At 47.3% G+C, this 16,493-nt stretch overlaps 1 protein-coding gene and 1 non-coding gene across 3 annotated transcripts in view; one reads left to right on the plus strand and one right to left on the minus strand.

Moving 5' to 3' along the window:
* RHBDL2 (rhomboid like 2) overlaps positions 1-16,068 on the minus strand; it is a 52,724-nt gene extending 36,656 nt beyond the window's left edge. Inside the window, exon 1 of one of the 2 annotated variants that reach the window (XM_030823480.1) lies at positions 15,920-16,068. Coding sequence is in view for 1 of the 2 variants with exons in the window: in XM_030823479.1 (XP_030679339.1) it covers positions 3,608-3,722 (115 nt within the window). In the remaining variant the exon portion in view is untranslated. Of the gene's footprint in view, positions 1-3,607; positions 3,733-15,919 lie in introns of those variants that run through there. The other variant, XM_030823479.1, reaches the window with a different exon arrangement.
* LOC115837712 lies at positions 1,078-1,185 on the plus strand. Its single transcript, XR_004032772.1, has one exon. It is a non-coding gene; the product is annotated as a U6 spliceosomal RNA (small nuclear RNA).
* Positions 16,069-16,493: the final 425 nt, after the last annotated feature.

The following is a 16,493-nucleotide window of genomic DNA, read 5'->3' on the forward strand; positions in this document are numbered from 1 at the left end:
AAGAAACAAATATTTTAATCACTGCATGCAAACTACATAAAGGATAACAGTCGTGTGAGATGTCCAGGCAGAGCGGTAGGCCTGGCTCACTAACAGGCAAAGCCAATCATTCAACTCATATTCATTCATAATGGGCCTTTGGGAGTAACTAATAAATTACTGAAATTGCAAGTGTTGAATCTGCAAATGTCAAGGACTTCTAGTGGATTCTTTGACAACATGTACATAGTCGTCATTTGTCAGTTTTCTTGGGGAATTTATCTTCTCCTGGTGGGCAGCAGGAAACGACTCCCACTACAGACATTAACCATGCCCAATATTCACTTTTGCATGTCCCTAGGCAGCTAGGGCAGCTTGACCAATCAGCTGCATTTGCTTAGGATTTCTGAGGCTGGAGGTGGGGATGGAAAAAATTCTTTACAGTGGTTGCAGCAGTGGCAGCAGTATCCAGTGTCCAGACAGCCTTGCCACTGGGGTCAGCATGGCATCCCGCATCCAACGCCAGCTGTGGCTGTGACGAAGGCAGCGGCACTGGGCATTCAGCAGCAGCGGCACTGAGGCTGTCCTCACCTATCTAGCTCTGTGATGGGATTTGGTGTAATTCCAGGTACCTGGTCTCTCTGTTTCTGCTTATTTCCCAAGCCTTGTTTCTACAGCCTTCAAGTGATTCTGTAACTTACTCAATGTGCTTTCAATAAAATTCATTTCCTGATTTAATTAGCCAGAATCAGTTCCCATCTTTTGCAATCAAAAAACCTGATGGGCGGGGCGCAGTGGCTCACACCTATAATCCCAGCACTTTGGGAGGCCGAGGTGGGCGGATCACCTGAGGTCGGGCATTCGAGACCAGCCTGGCCAACATGGTAAAACCCCATCTCTACTAAAAGTACCCAAAAAATTAGCCAGGTGAGGTGGCAGATGCCTTTAATCCCAGCTACTGGGGAGGCTGAGGCAGGAGAATCGCTTGAACCCGGGAGGTGGAGGTTGCAGTGAGCCAAGATCATGGCACTACACTCCATCCTGAGTGATAAAGCAAGACCCTGTCTCAACCAATCAATCAATAAAAGAATGCCTGTGGTGCTTGCTTCAGCAGCACATACACTAAAATCTGGACCGATACAGAGAAGATTAGCATGGCCTCTGCACAAGGATGACACACAAATTCGTGAAGCATTCCATACAAAACATCAGAGTTATTTTTAAAAAAATGTTTTTTAAAAGGAACGCTTCTGGAAGAAAGGGAGGGAAAGAGAGAGGGAGAGAAAGAGAGGAGGGAAAAAGGGGAAGGAGGAATTCCAACCACATATTGACTAAGTCTTTCTGTGACTTTATGTTGAAAAGAGCCTTCCACCGGGCCGGGCGCGGTGGCTCACGCCTGTAATCCCAGCACTTTGGAAGGCCGAGGAGGGTGGATCATGAGGTCAGGAGATCGAGACTCTCCTGGCTAACACAGTGAAACCCTGTCTCTACTAAAAATACAAAAAATTAGCCGGGTGTGGTGGCGGGCGCCTGTAGTCCCAGTTGCTCGGAGAGGCTGAGGCAGGAGAATGGCATCAACCTGGGAGGCGGAGGTTGCAGTGAGCCGAGATCATGCCACTGCACTCCAGCCTGGGCGACAGAGCGAGACTCCATTTCAAAAACAAAGAAAAGAAAAGAGCCTCCTACCAACCTTTTCCTCTGCACGGCCGCACCCCTTCCATTATCGTTCTACCATCACTGGGCACCTTCGCTGTGAAGCCGCCATGTCATAATGGCTACCAAAAAAAGGCCTTGCCATCTGCCTTTGAAGAATAGCCTGCCTCGTGTTTGACACTGTAAAGACCTGAATTCTACGCCCAGCATCCACATTTAGTTTTCCACTGGGCCTCAGTTTCCTCAGCTGTAAAACAGAGCTCACCTCTGCCCTGAGTATCTTAACAGAATTGTGGTAAGAATCAAATAAAATAATAAAGAGCTACTAGAATAATAAACACTTACTGTATGCCAGCTTCCAGGCTAAACATTTTATGAGCATTCTCTTCATTAATTTTTACCACTTTGTAAGGCAGGGTAATAACATTCCCATTTTAAGGATAAAGAAACCCAGGCTCCCAAAGTCACTTGCTCAAGGTCTCACAGCTAATGAGGGGAGGGCTGGGAGAAGAGTCTCGCGCCTGCCTCCAAAGGCCCGCATGTTCCACAGCCCCTGTGATTTCTATGCACCAAGTGTTATAGAAAGGTACTCTTTCATCTGTCATGGGATTAGAGTTAAAAATGAAAATTTACTCCAGCCTTGGCAACACAGCAAGTCCCTGTCTCTAAAATAAATAAATAAATTTAAGATTTTAAAACGTAACTTTTTTTTCTTTCTTTTTTTATTTTTTTTTTTGAGACAGAGTCTCGCTCTGTCGCCCAGGCTGGACTGCAGTGGCGCGATCTCAGCTCACTGCAACCTCCGCCTCCCGGGTTCAAGCGATTCTCCTGCCTCAGTCTCTCAAGTAGCTGGGATTACAGGTGCCCGCCACCAAGCCCAGCTAATTTTTTTGTATTTTTAGTAGAGACGGGGTTTCACCGTGTTAGCCAGGATGGTCTCGATCTCCTGACCTCGTGATCCGCCGGCCTCGGCCTCCCAAAGTGCTGGGATTACAGGGGTGAGCCACTGCGCCCAGCCTTGTTTTTTTTTGGTTTTTTTTTTTTTTTTGAGACAGAGTTTCGCTCTTGTTGCCCAGGCTGGAGTGCAATGGCACAATCTTGGCTCACCACAACCTCCACCTCCTGGGTTCAAGAGAGTCTCCTGCCTCACCCTCCCGAGTAGCTGGGATTACAGGCGCGTGCCACCACACCTGTCTAATTTTGTATTTTTAGTAGAGATGGGGTTTCTCCATGTTGGTTAGGCTGATCTCGAACTCCCAACCTCAGGTGATCCGCCCGCCTCAGCCTCCCAACGTGCTGGGATTACAGGCATGAACCACTGTGCCTGGCCACGTAAAAAAAAAATTAAATAAAAAATAATGGGCCAGGCATGGTGGCTCAGGCCTGTAATCCTAGCACTTTGAGAGACCGAGGCGGGAGGATTGCTTGAGGCCAGGAGTTTGAGACCAGCCTGGGCAACACAGTGAAAGCCTTTGTCTACAAAAAAAAATTTTAAATTAAAGTTTGACAGGTGCAGTGGTGTGCACACCTGCACTTCCAGGTACTCGGGAGGCTGAGGCAGGAGGATCGCTTGGAACAGGGAGTTCAAGATTGCAATGAGCTACAATGGTGCCACTTGCACTCTAGCCTGGGTGACAGAGCAAAACCCTGTCTCCAAAAACTAAATAAATAAAAATTTAAAAAAATTTAAACAAAAGAAGTGTGAATCTTCTTTTTCGTTATTTTTATCCCATCCTTTCCTGTACTCTTATCTCCCTCTTTCTCCTCCAGCTGCCTAGACAGTCCCAGACTAGACCCTGGGAATTCTCAAATGGAAGCTGTAGAGGAAGTGGCAGGTCATGACCCCTGGGAGAAGATGGGGCTGGGAATTCCCACCATCCCCACTGCTACGACGAGGACTCTAGATGGACACAAGCGTCCAGGATGGGAAAAGGATTTGCCTCTTTGAGAAGCCAGGGGACTAAATCAGGCTCACCTTCCCTTCTTCGCCTCACCCAGGAGGGCCCTGGCAAGGCCAACACCCTTATGACAACTCCTTTTCCATGGCAGACACTTTTAGTTGTGAGCTTGTGCCGCTTGCCTAGCTGCATTCAAACAGGGAGGTTTTAAATATCTGAATTGTTTCTTCTAAACAGCTGGCCCCACCCATTCGTTGGTACCAGGCGGGCCCCTGCCGGGGCTGAGACCCGCCTTGATGTGGCTGGGGAGCTCAGGAGGCTGGGCAGCGGGCTGTGCTGGGTGTAGCCAATTGCTGCCCAGCTGGGCCTGGCGGGGAGACTTTTGGTGGTGTTGCTAGGCGCCTGGGTAATTGGAGAGGCCAGGACTGGGCTTCTGGGCCACAGAGCTTAGCAGCCTCCTTCATCACACTGCAAACCATCATTATGCCAGAGGCCTGCAGCAATCTCTCTGTGGTTACAGCCTGAAAGGATGCTTTTTTAGCTACAGAAATTAAGAACTGGCTTTTCAATATTACAGGTTTGTGGTTGTGGTTGTTTTCTTTTGGCTACATTTCTGAGGATACACTTGGAATAAATAGGCAAAAGATTTGAAAACAAAAAAATGCCTTCACAAACCCCCGTTTCCAAAAGCTTTGCTTTTTCCTGAAGCAAAGCACACTTGACCTCAGCAGTAAGGGCAACTAAGATAGAGAACTCTGCCTCCTGAGCTCTCTCCACGGTCCACTCCGTGTCAAAAACTTCTTCCTTGAAACTTCACAGGTGGGCTATGGTTCAGGATAGGGGGACCAGAGCCCCAGTCACATGCAGGGCCTCTCAGCGGAATAATGTCTTCAAGTCCCTCCCATTCAAAGACCATCATAATACTCAGCCTTCTCACTCTACAGAATCACTTTCGCTTATATTATTTTCTGGATCCTCCCATCTGCTCTGTGAAGAAGACCTCTTTATTATTCCCATTTTATAGGTGAACAACTAGGGCAAAAAAGAGGCATCCATGATTACATGACAGCAAAGCTGGGTCACAAACCAGGGAATCTCAGACCAGAGTCTGGGCCGCCCCACAGCTATTTAACATATTACATATATTTGTGTACCGTATTATAGTATTTGTAGTAGTAATAATAATACACACTGGTGTAGAAGACATAGGAATTTCATCCTGTATCTTGTATTATCCTAAACACATCATCTTTGTTGATTGTGATTGGGCTTTCAAAGCTGTGGTGTGTGCACTAAGGGATATAGTCTGAAAGAATTCCCAAAGACAGACACACTATTTACATGACTTAACAGACCTAGCACACCAGAGCACAGGGCTGAAGGAAAACAGTGACCCTGAGCCACTTCCCCCTTAATTCAAGGACAGTTGGCTCAGGCCCTTAAGTAAGGAGACAAAATCATGGCTTTCAATAGATATTTGTGGGCATTTTTCAAAAAAGGCTTTCACTGCTTCAGGTAGAATTTTTTTTCAATAGTGGTCCACTGATAATGACCAACTGTCTGGTTTGCACAGGACTAGGAGTTTCTTGGGATGTGAGAGTTTTAGTGCTAAAATCAGGGCAAGCCAAGGGTGTTGGTCACCCCGTCATGGACCACCTGCATCAGAATCATCTGGGGAGGTTAGCAGAGATTGCTGGTTCTAATCCTAGGGCACTGGTTCTTCACCCTGGCCTCACATCAGAATCATCTGAAGAGACTTTAATGTGTTTGAGTTCACCCCAGATCAACAGAAACTGGGTCTCTGGGGTGAAGGCCTGGCACTCGTATCTTTTCATGTGCAGCCAAGACTGAAAACTTCTGCCCTAGAGATTTGGATTCAGAGGGTCTGGGCTCAGGTCTTGTTCAGAAATCTGCATGCAGCCAGGCACAGTAGTAGCTCATGCCTGTAATCCTAGCACTTTGGGAGGTCGAGATGGGCAGATCACGAGGTCAGGAGATCGAGACCATCCTGGCTAATACGGTGAAACCCCGTCTCTACTAAAAATACAAAAAAATTAGCCGGGCGTGTTGGCGGATGCCTGTAGTCCCAGCTACTCGGGAGGCTGAGGCAGGAGAATGGCATGAACCCGGGAAGGCAGAGGTTGCAGTGAGCCCAGATCGCGCCACTGCACTCCAGCCTGGGTAACAGAGCGAGACTCCGTCTCAAAAAAAAAAAAGAAAAGAAAAAAGAAATGTGCATGCATTTTTAACAGCTCCCAGGGAATTCTTATGTACATCATGTTTTGACAACCAGTGAATCCTTATGTGATGTGTGCATCCAATGGTAGCATTTCCTGAATGCCTTGTATGTGTTAAGCTCTGGAAACACATGGGGAAAAAAAAAAAAAGAAAGAAAGAAAGAAAAAGAAACCACCTCCTGTTCTCCAGTCCCTCTGTATTCACTGGGGAATAAAGATCTATAAATTGTTCCAACATAGTATACTGTGGTTTAGAATTAAAAGTGGGTCAGCACCATCAGCATGGTTAGGGCTATTCAGTTCCCAGAAGCCAAGAATGGTAGACTAAAGACGGAGCATATAATTTGCCATTCCTCTCACTGAGAGATACGGTTTGGGTTTGTTTCTCCTCTCCTTAAGTCTGGGCCAGCCCTGTGACTGGTTTTGACCAATACTACGTGGCAGAAGCTATGCTGTATACTTTGCAGGGCCAGGTCTTAATAGCTTTGCAGTCCCCACTTTTGCTCCTTTGAGAATGCTTCCTCTTTGAAGCCTGACACCATATAACCTAACACTACCTGGAGGCCACCATGCTATGAGGAAGCCCAAGGTGCCCACATGGAGAGAGAGGCCACGTAGAAGAATACAAAGGTAGGAGTCTCTCTGAGCCTGCTCTGGCTCAGGAGGTTGCCTGATTAAAAAAAAAAGAAAAAGTCATGTGAAAATAAAATAAAGAAAAGCACCAAGGTGCCAGACCTATAAATGGAACCTTCTTGACCTACCAGCCCAGTTCATCCACCAGTTGAATACAGCTATGAATGACCATAGCTGATGACTACATGGAGAAGAACTGCTCAGCTGAACCCTGCCCAAATCCCTGACTTGCAGAATTTTGACGAAATAAAACGGCTCTTGGTTTTTCTGGTATTTGTTTGTTTTGAGACAAGGTCTGACTCTGTCGCCCAGGCTGGAGTGCAGTGGCACGAACTCAGCTCACTGTAAGCTCCACCTCCCCGGTTCAAGGGACTGTTGTGCCTCAGCCTCCTGAGTAGCTGGGAATACAGGTGAGCGCCACCATGCCCGACTAATTTTTGTATTTTTTGTAGAGACGGGATTTCGCCATGTTGCCCAAGCTGGTCTTGAACTCCTGAGCTCACGCGATCCACCCACCTTGGCCTCCCAAAGTGCTGGAATTACAGGCATGAGCCACCACACCTATTCTTGTTTTGAGTCACTAAATTTTGGGGTGCTCTGTTACACAGTAATAGCTACCAGCATGCCTCATCAGAACCAGAAGACAGAATGACATCTCATACCATTCTGCCTTTCTTTCCATTCACATTGTTCATCTTTGTATTCTTCCATTGAGTAGATTACTGATGTCTGACCCGAAATTGCCCTCCCAAATTAGTCTTCACTCTGTTTCCACTCCTGCCTCCCTCCAACATGAAGCAAAACAAAACTGTAAATCAGAGTGTATCAACTCTCGGCTTAAAAATCCTTCAATGGTTTCCCATTGTCTTTGGGATAAATATAGGATCCTAATGGCAAATGATAAGATCCTATATGACCTACTCCTACCTTCTTTGTGGAATTCACTTTCTACTACTTTCTCCCAATGACTCAGTGCTGCAGCCACAGGGATGTCTTTCTGTTCCTGGAATACACCAAACCCTCTCCTGTCCCAAGGTCTTTGTATTTGCTGTTCCTTCTACCTAGCCCTCTCCCTTCCCTACAACTCATACACACAAGGTTGGTCTTGATCCTTCACAACCTGTAGCACGTCCCTAGGAAGTCTCCCCTGCCCATGCCTTCCCGCACCCCTATATGCTCTACTACATTTCCCCACTTATATGCTCCCAGCACTTATCATTATCTAAAAATAGTTAGTTTATTTATTGTCTGTCTCTTTCTGCTAGAATATGAGCTCCACAAAAGTGGAAAATATTTCTCAGCAAGTATTTGCTGAATTAACAATCCCATGAATGGAGAAGGAAGGAAAAGGGAAGTATCATGGAAAGAGCTTTGACATTGCAGGAGTCAGAAAATGCTGGTCCTTGCTCCAATTCTGCCCCTGCTTACCTATAGATAAGCCACTTCCCCTCACCTAAGCAGAAACTTCATCCCCACCAGCAAACACATGGCCAGCAATGTTTATCGGTGTCATACCTCACAGGTCTTCACAATTTTTTTTTTTTTTTTTTTTTTTTTTTTAGAGACGGAGTCTCGCTCTGTTGCCCAGGCTGGAGTGCAGTGGTGCAATCTTGGCTCACTGCAACCTCTGCCTTCTGGGTTCAAGCAATTCTCCTGCCTTAGCCTCCCGAGTAGCTGGGATTACAAGTGCCCACCATTATGCCCAGCTAATTTTTGTATTTTTAGTAGAGACAGGCTTTCACTTGTAGGCCAGGCTGCTCTCAAAATCCTGAACTCAAATGATCCACCCTCTTTGGCCCCCCAAAGTGCTGGGATTACAGGAGTGAGCCACCGCGCTGGGCCCACAAGTCTTCACAATTTTTTGTTCATAAATCCCCATAAAAATTTTGAAGATGTCAGGTGTGGTGGCTGACGCGTATAATCCCAGCACTTTAGGAAACCGAGGCGGGTGGATCATTTGAGGCCAGGAGTTCAAGACCAGCCTGCCAATATGGCAAAACCCCATCTCTATGAAAAATGCAAAAAATTAGCCAGGCGTTATGGCGGATGCCTGTAATCCCAGCTACTCAGGGGGCTGAGGCAAGAGAATCTCTTGAACTTAAGAGGCAGAGGTTGCAGTGAGTCGAGATTGTGCCACTGCACTCTAGCCTGGATGACAGAGCAAGACTGTCTCAAAAATAAATAAATAAATACAAATAAAATGGCCCGGCGCGGTGGCTAACATTTGTAATCCCAGCACTTTGGGAGGACGAGGCCGGAAGATCATGAGGTCAGGAGTTCGAGACCAGCCTGGCCAACACAGTGAAACCCTGTCTCTACTAAAAATACAAAAAAATTAGCCAGGCGTGGTGACGGGCACCTGTAATCCCAGCTACTCGGAGGCTGAGATAGGAGAATCGCTTGAACCCGGGAGGCGGAGGTTGCAGTGAGCCGAGATCGCGCCACTGCATTCCAGCCTGAATGACAGAGCAAGACTATCTCAAAAAAAAAAAAAAAAAAATGGCTGGGCGCGGTGGCTTACGCTTGTAATCCCAGCACTTTGGGGGCCCGAGGCGGGCAGATGACAAGGTCAAGAGTTCGAGACCAGCCTGGCCAACACAGTGAAACCCCGTCTCTACTAAAAATACAAAAAAAATTAGCTGAGTGTGGTGGCAGGCACCTGTAATCCCAGCTATTTGGGAGACTGAGGCAGGAGAATCGCTTGAACCCGGGAGGCAGAAGTTGCAGTGAGCTGAGATCACGCCACTGCACTCCAGCCTGAGTGACAGAGCTAGGCTCAGTCTCAAAAAAAAAAAAAAAAAAATTTTTTAAGAAGCTCTGCTCTGTCTCATACATTTTTAAGTTAATAACTACAATTATTTTTTACAAGTTAAAATCGTCTCCAAGATCAAATTTTTTGTCATAGTCTTTGTTAGAGACATGTTTTAAATACATTTTCATCCAAACCTTAGAGCTACAGATTTCACTTGTTCAGTTTATGGAAAATCCAGCTGGCAAAGCCTGTCCTCACTGTCAAACCAATTAGCCAAATCAAACAGATTTTCTGTCCATAAGAAAATCTACCTTTATTTTTAAAAGGTTCCATAAATGCATTAATTTGCATCCCCATGACAACTGGCTCATGTCTCAATTCTAATTTTATAATACATAAATAAAGAGCTAAAGCACTTAAGTTTAATATAGCATAATGGCTAAAACACAAATTCTAGAGGAATTCAAAGGTGGTCTGAATTCAAATTCTGATTTCACCACTTAACACCTCTGTAACCTTGGGCAACTTATGAAACCTCTTTTTGCCTTGGGAGCATCATCTGTAAAAGGAGGGTGGTAAATATCTACTTTATAGATTCGGTATGAGTATTGAATTAGTTTATTATCTGTAAAATTCTTAGAAGAGTGTCTGGCACATAATTAGCATTGAGTACATTTTTCATTTTGTTTTGTTTTGAGACAGGGTCTCGCTCTGTTACCCAGGCTGGAGTATAGTGGCATGATCTCAGCTCACTGCAACCTCTGCCTCCCAGGTTCAAGCGATCCTCCCACCTTAGCCTACCAAGTAGCTGGGACTACAGGTGTGCACCACCACACTTGGCTAACTTTTGTATTTTTTTGTAGAGACAGGGTTTAGCCATGTCGTCCATGCTGGTCTCGAACTCCTGAGCTCAAGCGATCCGCCCACCTCGGCCCCCCGAAGTGTTGACATGACAGGTATGAGCCACCACACCCGGCCCTATTTGCGTGTTTTTTGAGACAGGGTCTTGCTTTGTTGCCCAGGCTGGAGTGCAGTGATGCAAACCCAACTCACTGAAGCCTCGACCTCTTGGGCTCAAGATATCCTCCCACCTCATCCTCCCGAATAGCTAGGACCACAGGCACATGCCACCACGCCCAGCAAATCTTGTAGAGACGAGGTATTGTCACATTACCCAGGCTGGATTCAAACTCCTGGGCTCAAGTGATCCTTTCACTTCGACCTTCCTAAGTGCTGGGATTGGAGGAATGAGCCACTGTGCCCAGCCTAAACAAGTATTTTTATTTCTTTATTTTTATTTTATGTTTTATTTTCTGGCTTTACTTGATCAGCTTCCTCAGGTTGAATAAACAAGTATTCTTTTTTGTTTGTTGGTTTTTGGGGGTTTTTTTTGAGATGGAGTCTCACTCTGTTGCCCAGGCTGGAAGGCAGTGGCATGACCTTGGCTCACTCCAACCTCTGTCTCCCAGGTTCAAGCGATTCTCCTGCCTCAGCCTCCTGAATAGCTGGGATTATAGCAGGCACGCGCCACCACGCCCATCTGATTTTTGGTTTTTTGCTTTTTGGGTTTTTTTTTTTTTTTTTGAGTGGAGTTTTGCTCTTGTCACCCAGGCTAGAGTGCAATGGGGAGATCTCAGCTCACTGCAACCTCTGCCTCCTGGGTTCAAGCAATTCTGCCTCAGCCTCCCAAATAGCTGGGATTACAGGCACTGGCCACCACGCCAAGCTAATTTTTGCATTTTTAGTAGAGATGGGGTTTCACCATGTTGGCCAGGCTGGTCTCAAACTCCTGACCTCAAGTGATCCACCCACCTCGGCCTCCCAAAGTGCTGGGATTACAAGTGCGAGCCACCGTGCCCGGCAATTTTTGTATTTTTAGTAGAGACGAGCTTTCACCATGTTGACCAGGCTGGTCTTGAACTCCTGACCTCAAGTCATCCACCCAACTCGGCCTCCCAAAGTGCTGGGATTACAGGCGTGAGCCACTGTGCCTTGCCCCTGGCCAAGTATTCTTAAATAAAACAAATACCACGAGTCTGTAGTAGAGGCACAGCACCCTTTAGTTTCTCCTGCCTAATCTCTCTTTATTTGCTATCTCTCAGGAACAGAGCATTCTCCAACTGTCCTTTTGAACAATGGAACTTGTTCAATGAATTTGGGATGGACAGAGGTGTAACCTTCTTGTAAAGCCAAAGAAGAGAAACAGTGAAAACAGAGTTGAAAAGGAGAACTTAAAAGAACCCAGACGAAGTGGGTGCTTGTATTTGGCCGGGCGCAGCGGCTCATGCCTGTAATCCCAGCACTTTGGGAGGCCGAGGCGGGCGGATCACGAGGTCAGGAGATCAAGACCATCCTGGCTAACACAGTGAAACCCCGTCTCTACTAAAAATACAAAAAATTAGCCAGGCGTGGTGGTGGGCGCCTGTAGTCCCAGCTACTCGGGAGGCTGAGGCAGGAGAATGGCTTGAACCCGGGAGGCGGAGGTTGCAGTGAGCTGGGATTGCGCACTGCACTCCAGCCTGGGCGACAGAGCGAGACTCCGTCTCAAAAAAAAAAGAATCCAGACAAGCAGATGACTTTTAGGCAAGAGTCCCTGCAGAAGTTGAGAATCTGGAAATGGATTCCTTTACTGTTATCTGTGCCCCTGCATCCGTAGTTCCAGGACCACTGGTTAGTTTGACACACCCTCCCTGGGCACATTTGGAGCTAGATCTAATTCCTGGAAACCCTTCTACACCTCCATCTCTAGATCTCTGGCATAAGAAAGCACAAGGTATTCCAAGTAGTATCCTCGAACTTATTCCAGATTATACAAAAGGAAACTATTTATAAATTTCCAAACTTTTATTAGGAGGAACAGATTCGCTGTGACCCAGTATACAGCTGAGGGCAAAGTACCAGCCATCAGGAACAGGCCAACTCAAGAGACCCTTCATGAGCAAACCATGCTGAAGTCTTAAAAAGGAAGACTAATTTCCATAGATAGGTGGGACCCATCAGGCCTGAAAACCTTGGCGTCATCATATCCTAGGCCCCCACACCTGAGCCTCACTTCTGAAATGCAAATCAGGTGGTGTCACTCTTATTGCTAAATTTTTTTTTTTTTTTTTGAGACAGTGTCTCGCTCTGTTGCCCAGGCTGGAGTGCAGTGGTGCAATCTCGGCTCACTGCAACCTCTGCCTCCCGGGTTCAAGCAATTCTCCTCCCTCAACTTCCTGAGTGGCTGGGACTACAGGTGCGTGTCACCACGCCCAGCTAATTTTTTTTTTTTTCAGTAGAGAAGGGGTTTCACCATATTTATTGGCCAGGCTGGTCTTGAGCTCCTGACCTTGTGATCCGCCTGCCTCAGCTTCCCAAAGTGCTGGGATTAGAGGTGTGAGCCACCGTGCCCAGCCAAAATCTTTTCAATGGGTATCCAATGTCTTTGGTTTAAAGCCTAGATTCCTTAACGAGGCACAGAAAGGCCTCACAACCTGAACCCTGCCTATTTATCCATCTTCATTTCTTTCCATTTCCCCAAATACACCCTATGCCCCAGCCACACTGAGCCCCTAGCAGTTCCAGCTCCCACTCTCCACGGGGTCTTTTCATGAGTTCCTCCCTTTGCTAGAACATCTTCTCCCCTGCCCCATTTGTTGTCCCAGGGAAGTATTAACACCCCCTTTAAGACTCTGTTCCTTACTGTCACATTTGGGATTAAGTTAAAGAAAAGAAAAGAAAATGTTTTAATTAAAGAAAAACAAAACTAAAAGACTCTGTCCTTTACAACTCCTCTGCAAAGCCTTATTGAGCGTCTACCACGTGCTTAGCATTGTGTTAGGCACTGAGGATGCACGGTAGAATTAAACGCCCTTTTTAGTTTCATCAGCAACCTCTGCTTGCGTCTAGAGCATCATTGTCTTCTTTGTATTATAACTGTCTCCTCTACAAGGCTGTGAGCATTCTGGGGACAGGACTTCTGTGTTATTCATCTTTGACTCCCTATTACCTAGTCCATGGAATGCATCAGTAAATATTTGTCAAATTCATTTACTCAGAAAGAATTCATTGAAAATTTTTGTATCAGGAATGAATGAGGTGCTGAACGAACAGGATTATAAAACTGAATGAACAGGATCATGCCTATGATCCCTGCCCTCTTGAAACCTTGCAGTCTCAGGGGATAAACAGAGCACTTGATTTAATGAATGATGCAGGAATGGGTGAATGAGTTAACGAATCAGGGAAGGAGTCTGGATGCAGCAGCCCAGAGCAGATCTACAGGCAGTGAAAGGCCAGTGTCTAGGGAGGTAGTTGGGGAATGCTGATGCCCTTTTGGTCTTTCTTTTTTCTTTTCCTTGAGAGACAGTCTTGCTCGGTCACCCAGGCTGGAGTGCAGTGGCCTGATCTCAGCTCACGGCAGCCTTGGCATCTCAGGCTCAAGTGATCCTCCCATCTCAGCCTACAAAGTAGCTGAGATGGGCCAGGCATGGTGGCTCATGGCTGTAATCCCTACACTTTGGGAGGCCAAGGCGGGTGGATCACTTCAGTCCAGGAGTTCCAGACCACCCTGGGCAACATGATGAAACCTTGTCTCTACCAAAAAATACAACAACAACAACAACAAAAGTTAGCTGGGCATGATGGTGTGCACCTATAGTCCCAGCTATTCAGGAGGCTGAGGTGAGAGAATCAACTGAGTTGGGGATGCCGCCACTGCACTCCAGCCTGGGCCACAGAGTGAGACTCTGCCTCAAGAAAAAAACAAAGTAGCTGAGACTACAGGTGGACACTACCACACCAGGCTAATTTTGTTTTATTTTTTGTAGAGAAGAGGTCTCACTGTGTTGCCCAAGCCAGTCTCAAAGTCCTGGACTCAAGCAATTCTCCCAACTTGGCCTCCTAAAGTGCTGGGATTACAGGCGTGAGCCACCGTGCCAGGCCTTCTTTTTTTTTTGAGACAGGGTCTCGCTTGTTCCCCAGGCTGGCTTTGAACTCCTGGCTTCAAGCAATCCTCCTACCTCAGCCTCCCCAAATGTTGGGACTACAGGCATGAGTCACCGCCCCCAGCCTGGTCTTTCTAATACAGAGAAACTTGAAAGACAGCAAGCACCAGAGCAAAAAGCATGGAGCTTAGAGTCTGACCTAGACTTGAATTCTGGATCCATTACTTATTAGCCATGTGACCTTAGGCAAATCCCTTAACCTGTTTGTATCTTCATTTCCTCATCTATAAAATAGGGTTAATAATAATATCATAAGAGGATTACGATTAAATAAGAGAATGCATTTAAAAGCCCTTAGCCTGCATGCATAGCTTAGGAATTGGTGGTTCCCATCACTTGCTCAGTGTTGAGTGTGCAAATTCAGAAACACAGCATGTCTGGACTCAGCCCTGGTCCAGTATTTTTACCACAAACCAGCACCTGATACCTTCCCTAATCCCATGCCTATGTGGCTCTCCCTTCTTTTTTATTTTATTTTTTAAAGACAAGGCCTCACTTTATTGCCCAGGCTGGTCTTGAACTCCTGGATTCAAGCAATCCTCCCACCTTGGCCTCCCAAAGTGCTGGGATTACAGGAGCGAGCCATGGAGCCCAGCCTTCCCTCTCCCTTCACCACTCCCCCGTCACTGGCCAGTTCTGTTTACACGCTGCCTACGTGCATTCAAGGCCAGGGGTTGTCTAGCATATCTTTACAAGCCTGAGGTGAGGGAGTTGCTGGTTAGGGAGAGGCATGGCAAGAAGGCGGCCAAAGAGGAAGGGAAAAGCACAGGTGTTTAGGAAGGCTCCACAAGGAGCCTGGCACCTGGCTTGGTATTCAACATGCATTGTTCCCTGTCATCTTCATAAAACTATCATTTTGTGCTGGCCCCCCTGGCTCAGTTAACTCGGGAAGCTGAGGCAAGAGGACTGCTTGAGCACAGGAGTTTGAAGTTGTAGTAAGCTAGGATCAGCCACTGCACTGCAGCCTGGGCAATGTAGCAAGACCCTGTCTCTTTAAAAAAAAAAATTATAGCTGAGGAAGCTGAGGCTCAGGAGGTAAACAGGAGACATGGGATATAAAGCCAAGTCTCTCCGTGACTCCAAAATAATTTTCTACTCTGCCGTGCTGCCCACCAGCTTGTAGACGACCATCAAATGTTTGAGCAATAAATTTCAGTTTTCTTATTCCCAAGAGGAGCAGAAATTGTGCAGCCCTCCCACCAGAGAATCCAGGTATATGCTCAAACAGTGATGAATAAACAAACGAACACTAATGAATAAATGAAAGATTGAGTGAAATCTCTGTGATACCCACACCAGGAAGAAGGAAACAAATAACCCTGGAGGAGCCGCCTTGCAGGAAGAAGTGGAGACTGTCGCCCTGGCTGTGGTCTACAGTGTCCAGGTCAGCGAAGGGCTAGGAACTGGCTTAGGTGGAGTTAGAAAAACTTAGGAGGGTAGAGGGGTGCTGGGGAGAACGTGATGGCTGGAGAGAAAACCAGTGTGAAGGGCAGGGAAGAGGAATGGAATTACTCTGTCCTCATCCTCAGCCCTTCCCTGCCATTTCCCTCGGGAAGATAGCCCCTGACTCCTGGCCCAACAGGCTGTCAACTTTTAGAATGAAAGTAGCAGGATCCAAAGCGGCCACACCAGGAGGTCACTCCAGAAGGGGGGTTACCAAGGAAGCACCCCACACATCCCTCCTCCTTCCTGCACAGCACCCTTCGGCCCTGCACTTCCTGCTGCTGCCCCCTTGTCCTGACATGGTACTCCCTCCACTCCCTCCCAGCTCCCACATCTTACCCTGAAACACCAAGGTAGGGGCGTCCCAGGCCGCACCCTCCGGTCCTTGCGTTCCAGGCTTCCTGGGCCAAGGGGTTGCCCGCTGCCCTGAAGATCACGCTCTGCCAGGCGCTCCTCCGTCCCTCCCCAAACGAAAATCCTCCAGACAGGTTCCAAAGCTGCCCAGCCCAGGAGGAGGGAGGCTGAGGAAATCCCCTCCCAGCTAGGCTGGGCCGGCCTGCTTGGCAGTCTTGCTCCTGGGCTGGCCCTGGATGAATGAGTCCTCCCCTTCGCCTGCTTGGGTCTTAGCCAGGGAGCCGGTGGCAGCCTCTGCTCTTTCTCCAGGGCACTGAGCTCCATTCCTCCTCCAAGTCCTGCCCTCCTGCTTCATGCCTGGGTCCCCTGCTGTCCACTCTCAGCTCTCTGACACCTCAACCGGGTGGACTCTATCACTCTGCATTTGGTTATACTCCAGTGTGAAGCCAGGCCTGTACTGGGCACCAGGGTGGGTGACTTGATGATCCTCAGCAGAGATTTAGTCCACGGAAGAATTGGTGACACCGTGGCCCCTGGTGAAATAGCTTTGCCAGCTCTG

This window comes from Nomascus leucogenys, chromosome 12 (assembly GCF_006542625.1).
Source record: "Nomascus leucogenys isolate Asia chromosome 12, Asia_NLE_v1, whole genome shotgun sequence".
In the NCBI taxonomy this organism is placed as follows: Eukaryota; Metazoa; Chordata; class Mammalia; order Primates; family Hylobatidae; genus Nomascus; species Nomascus leucogenys.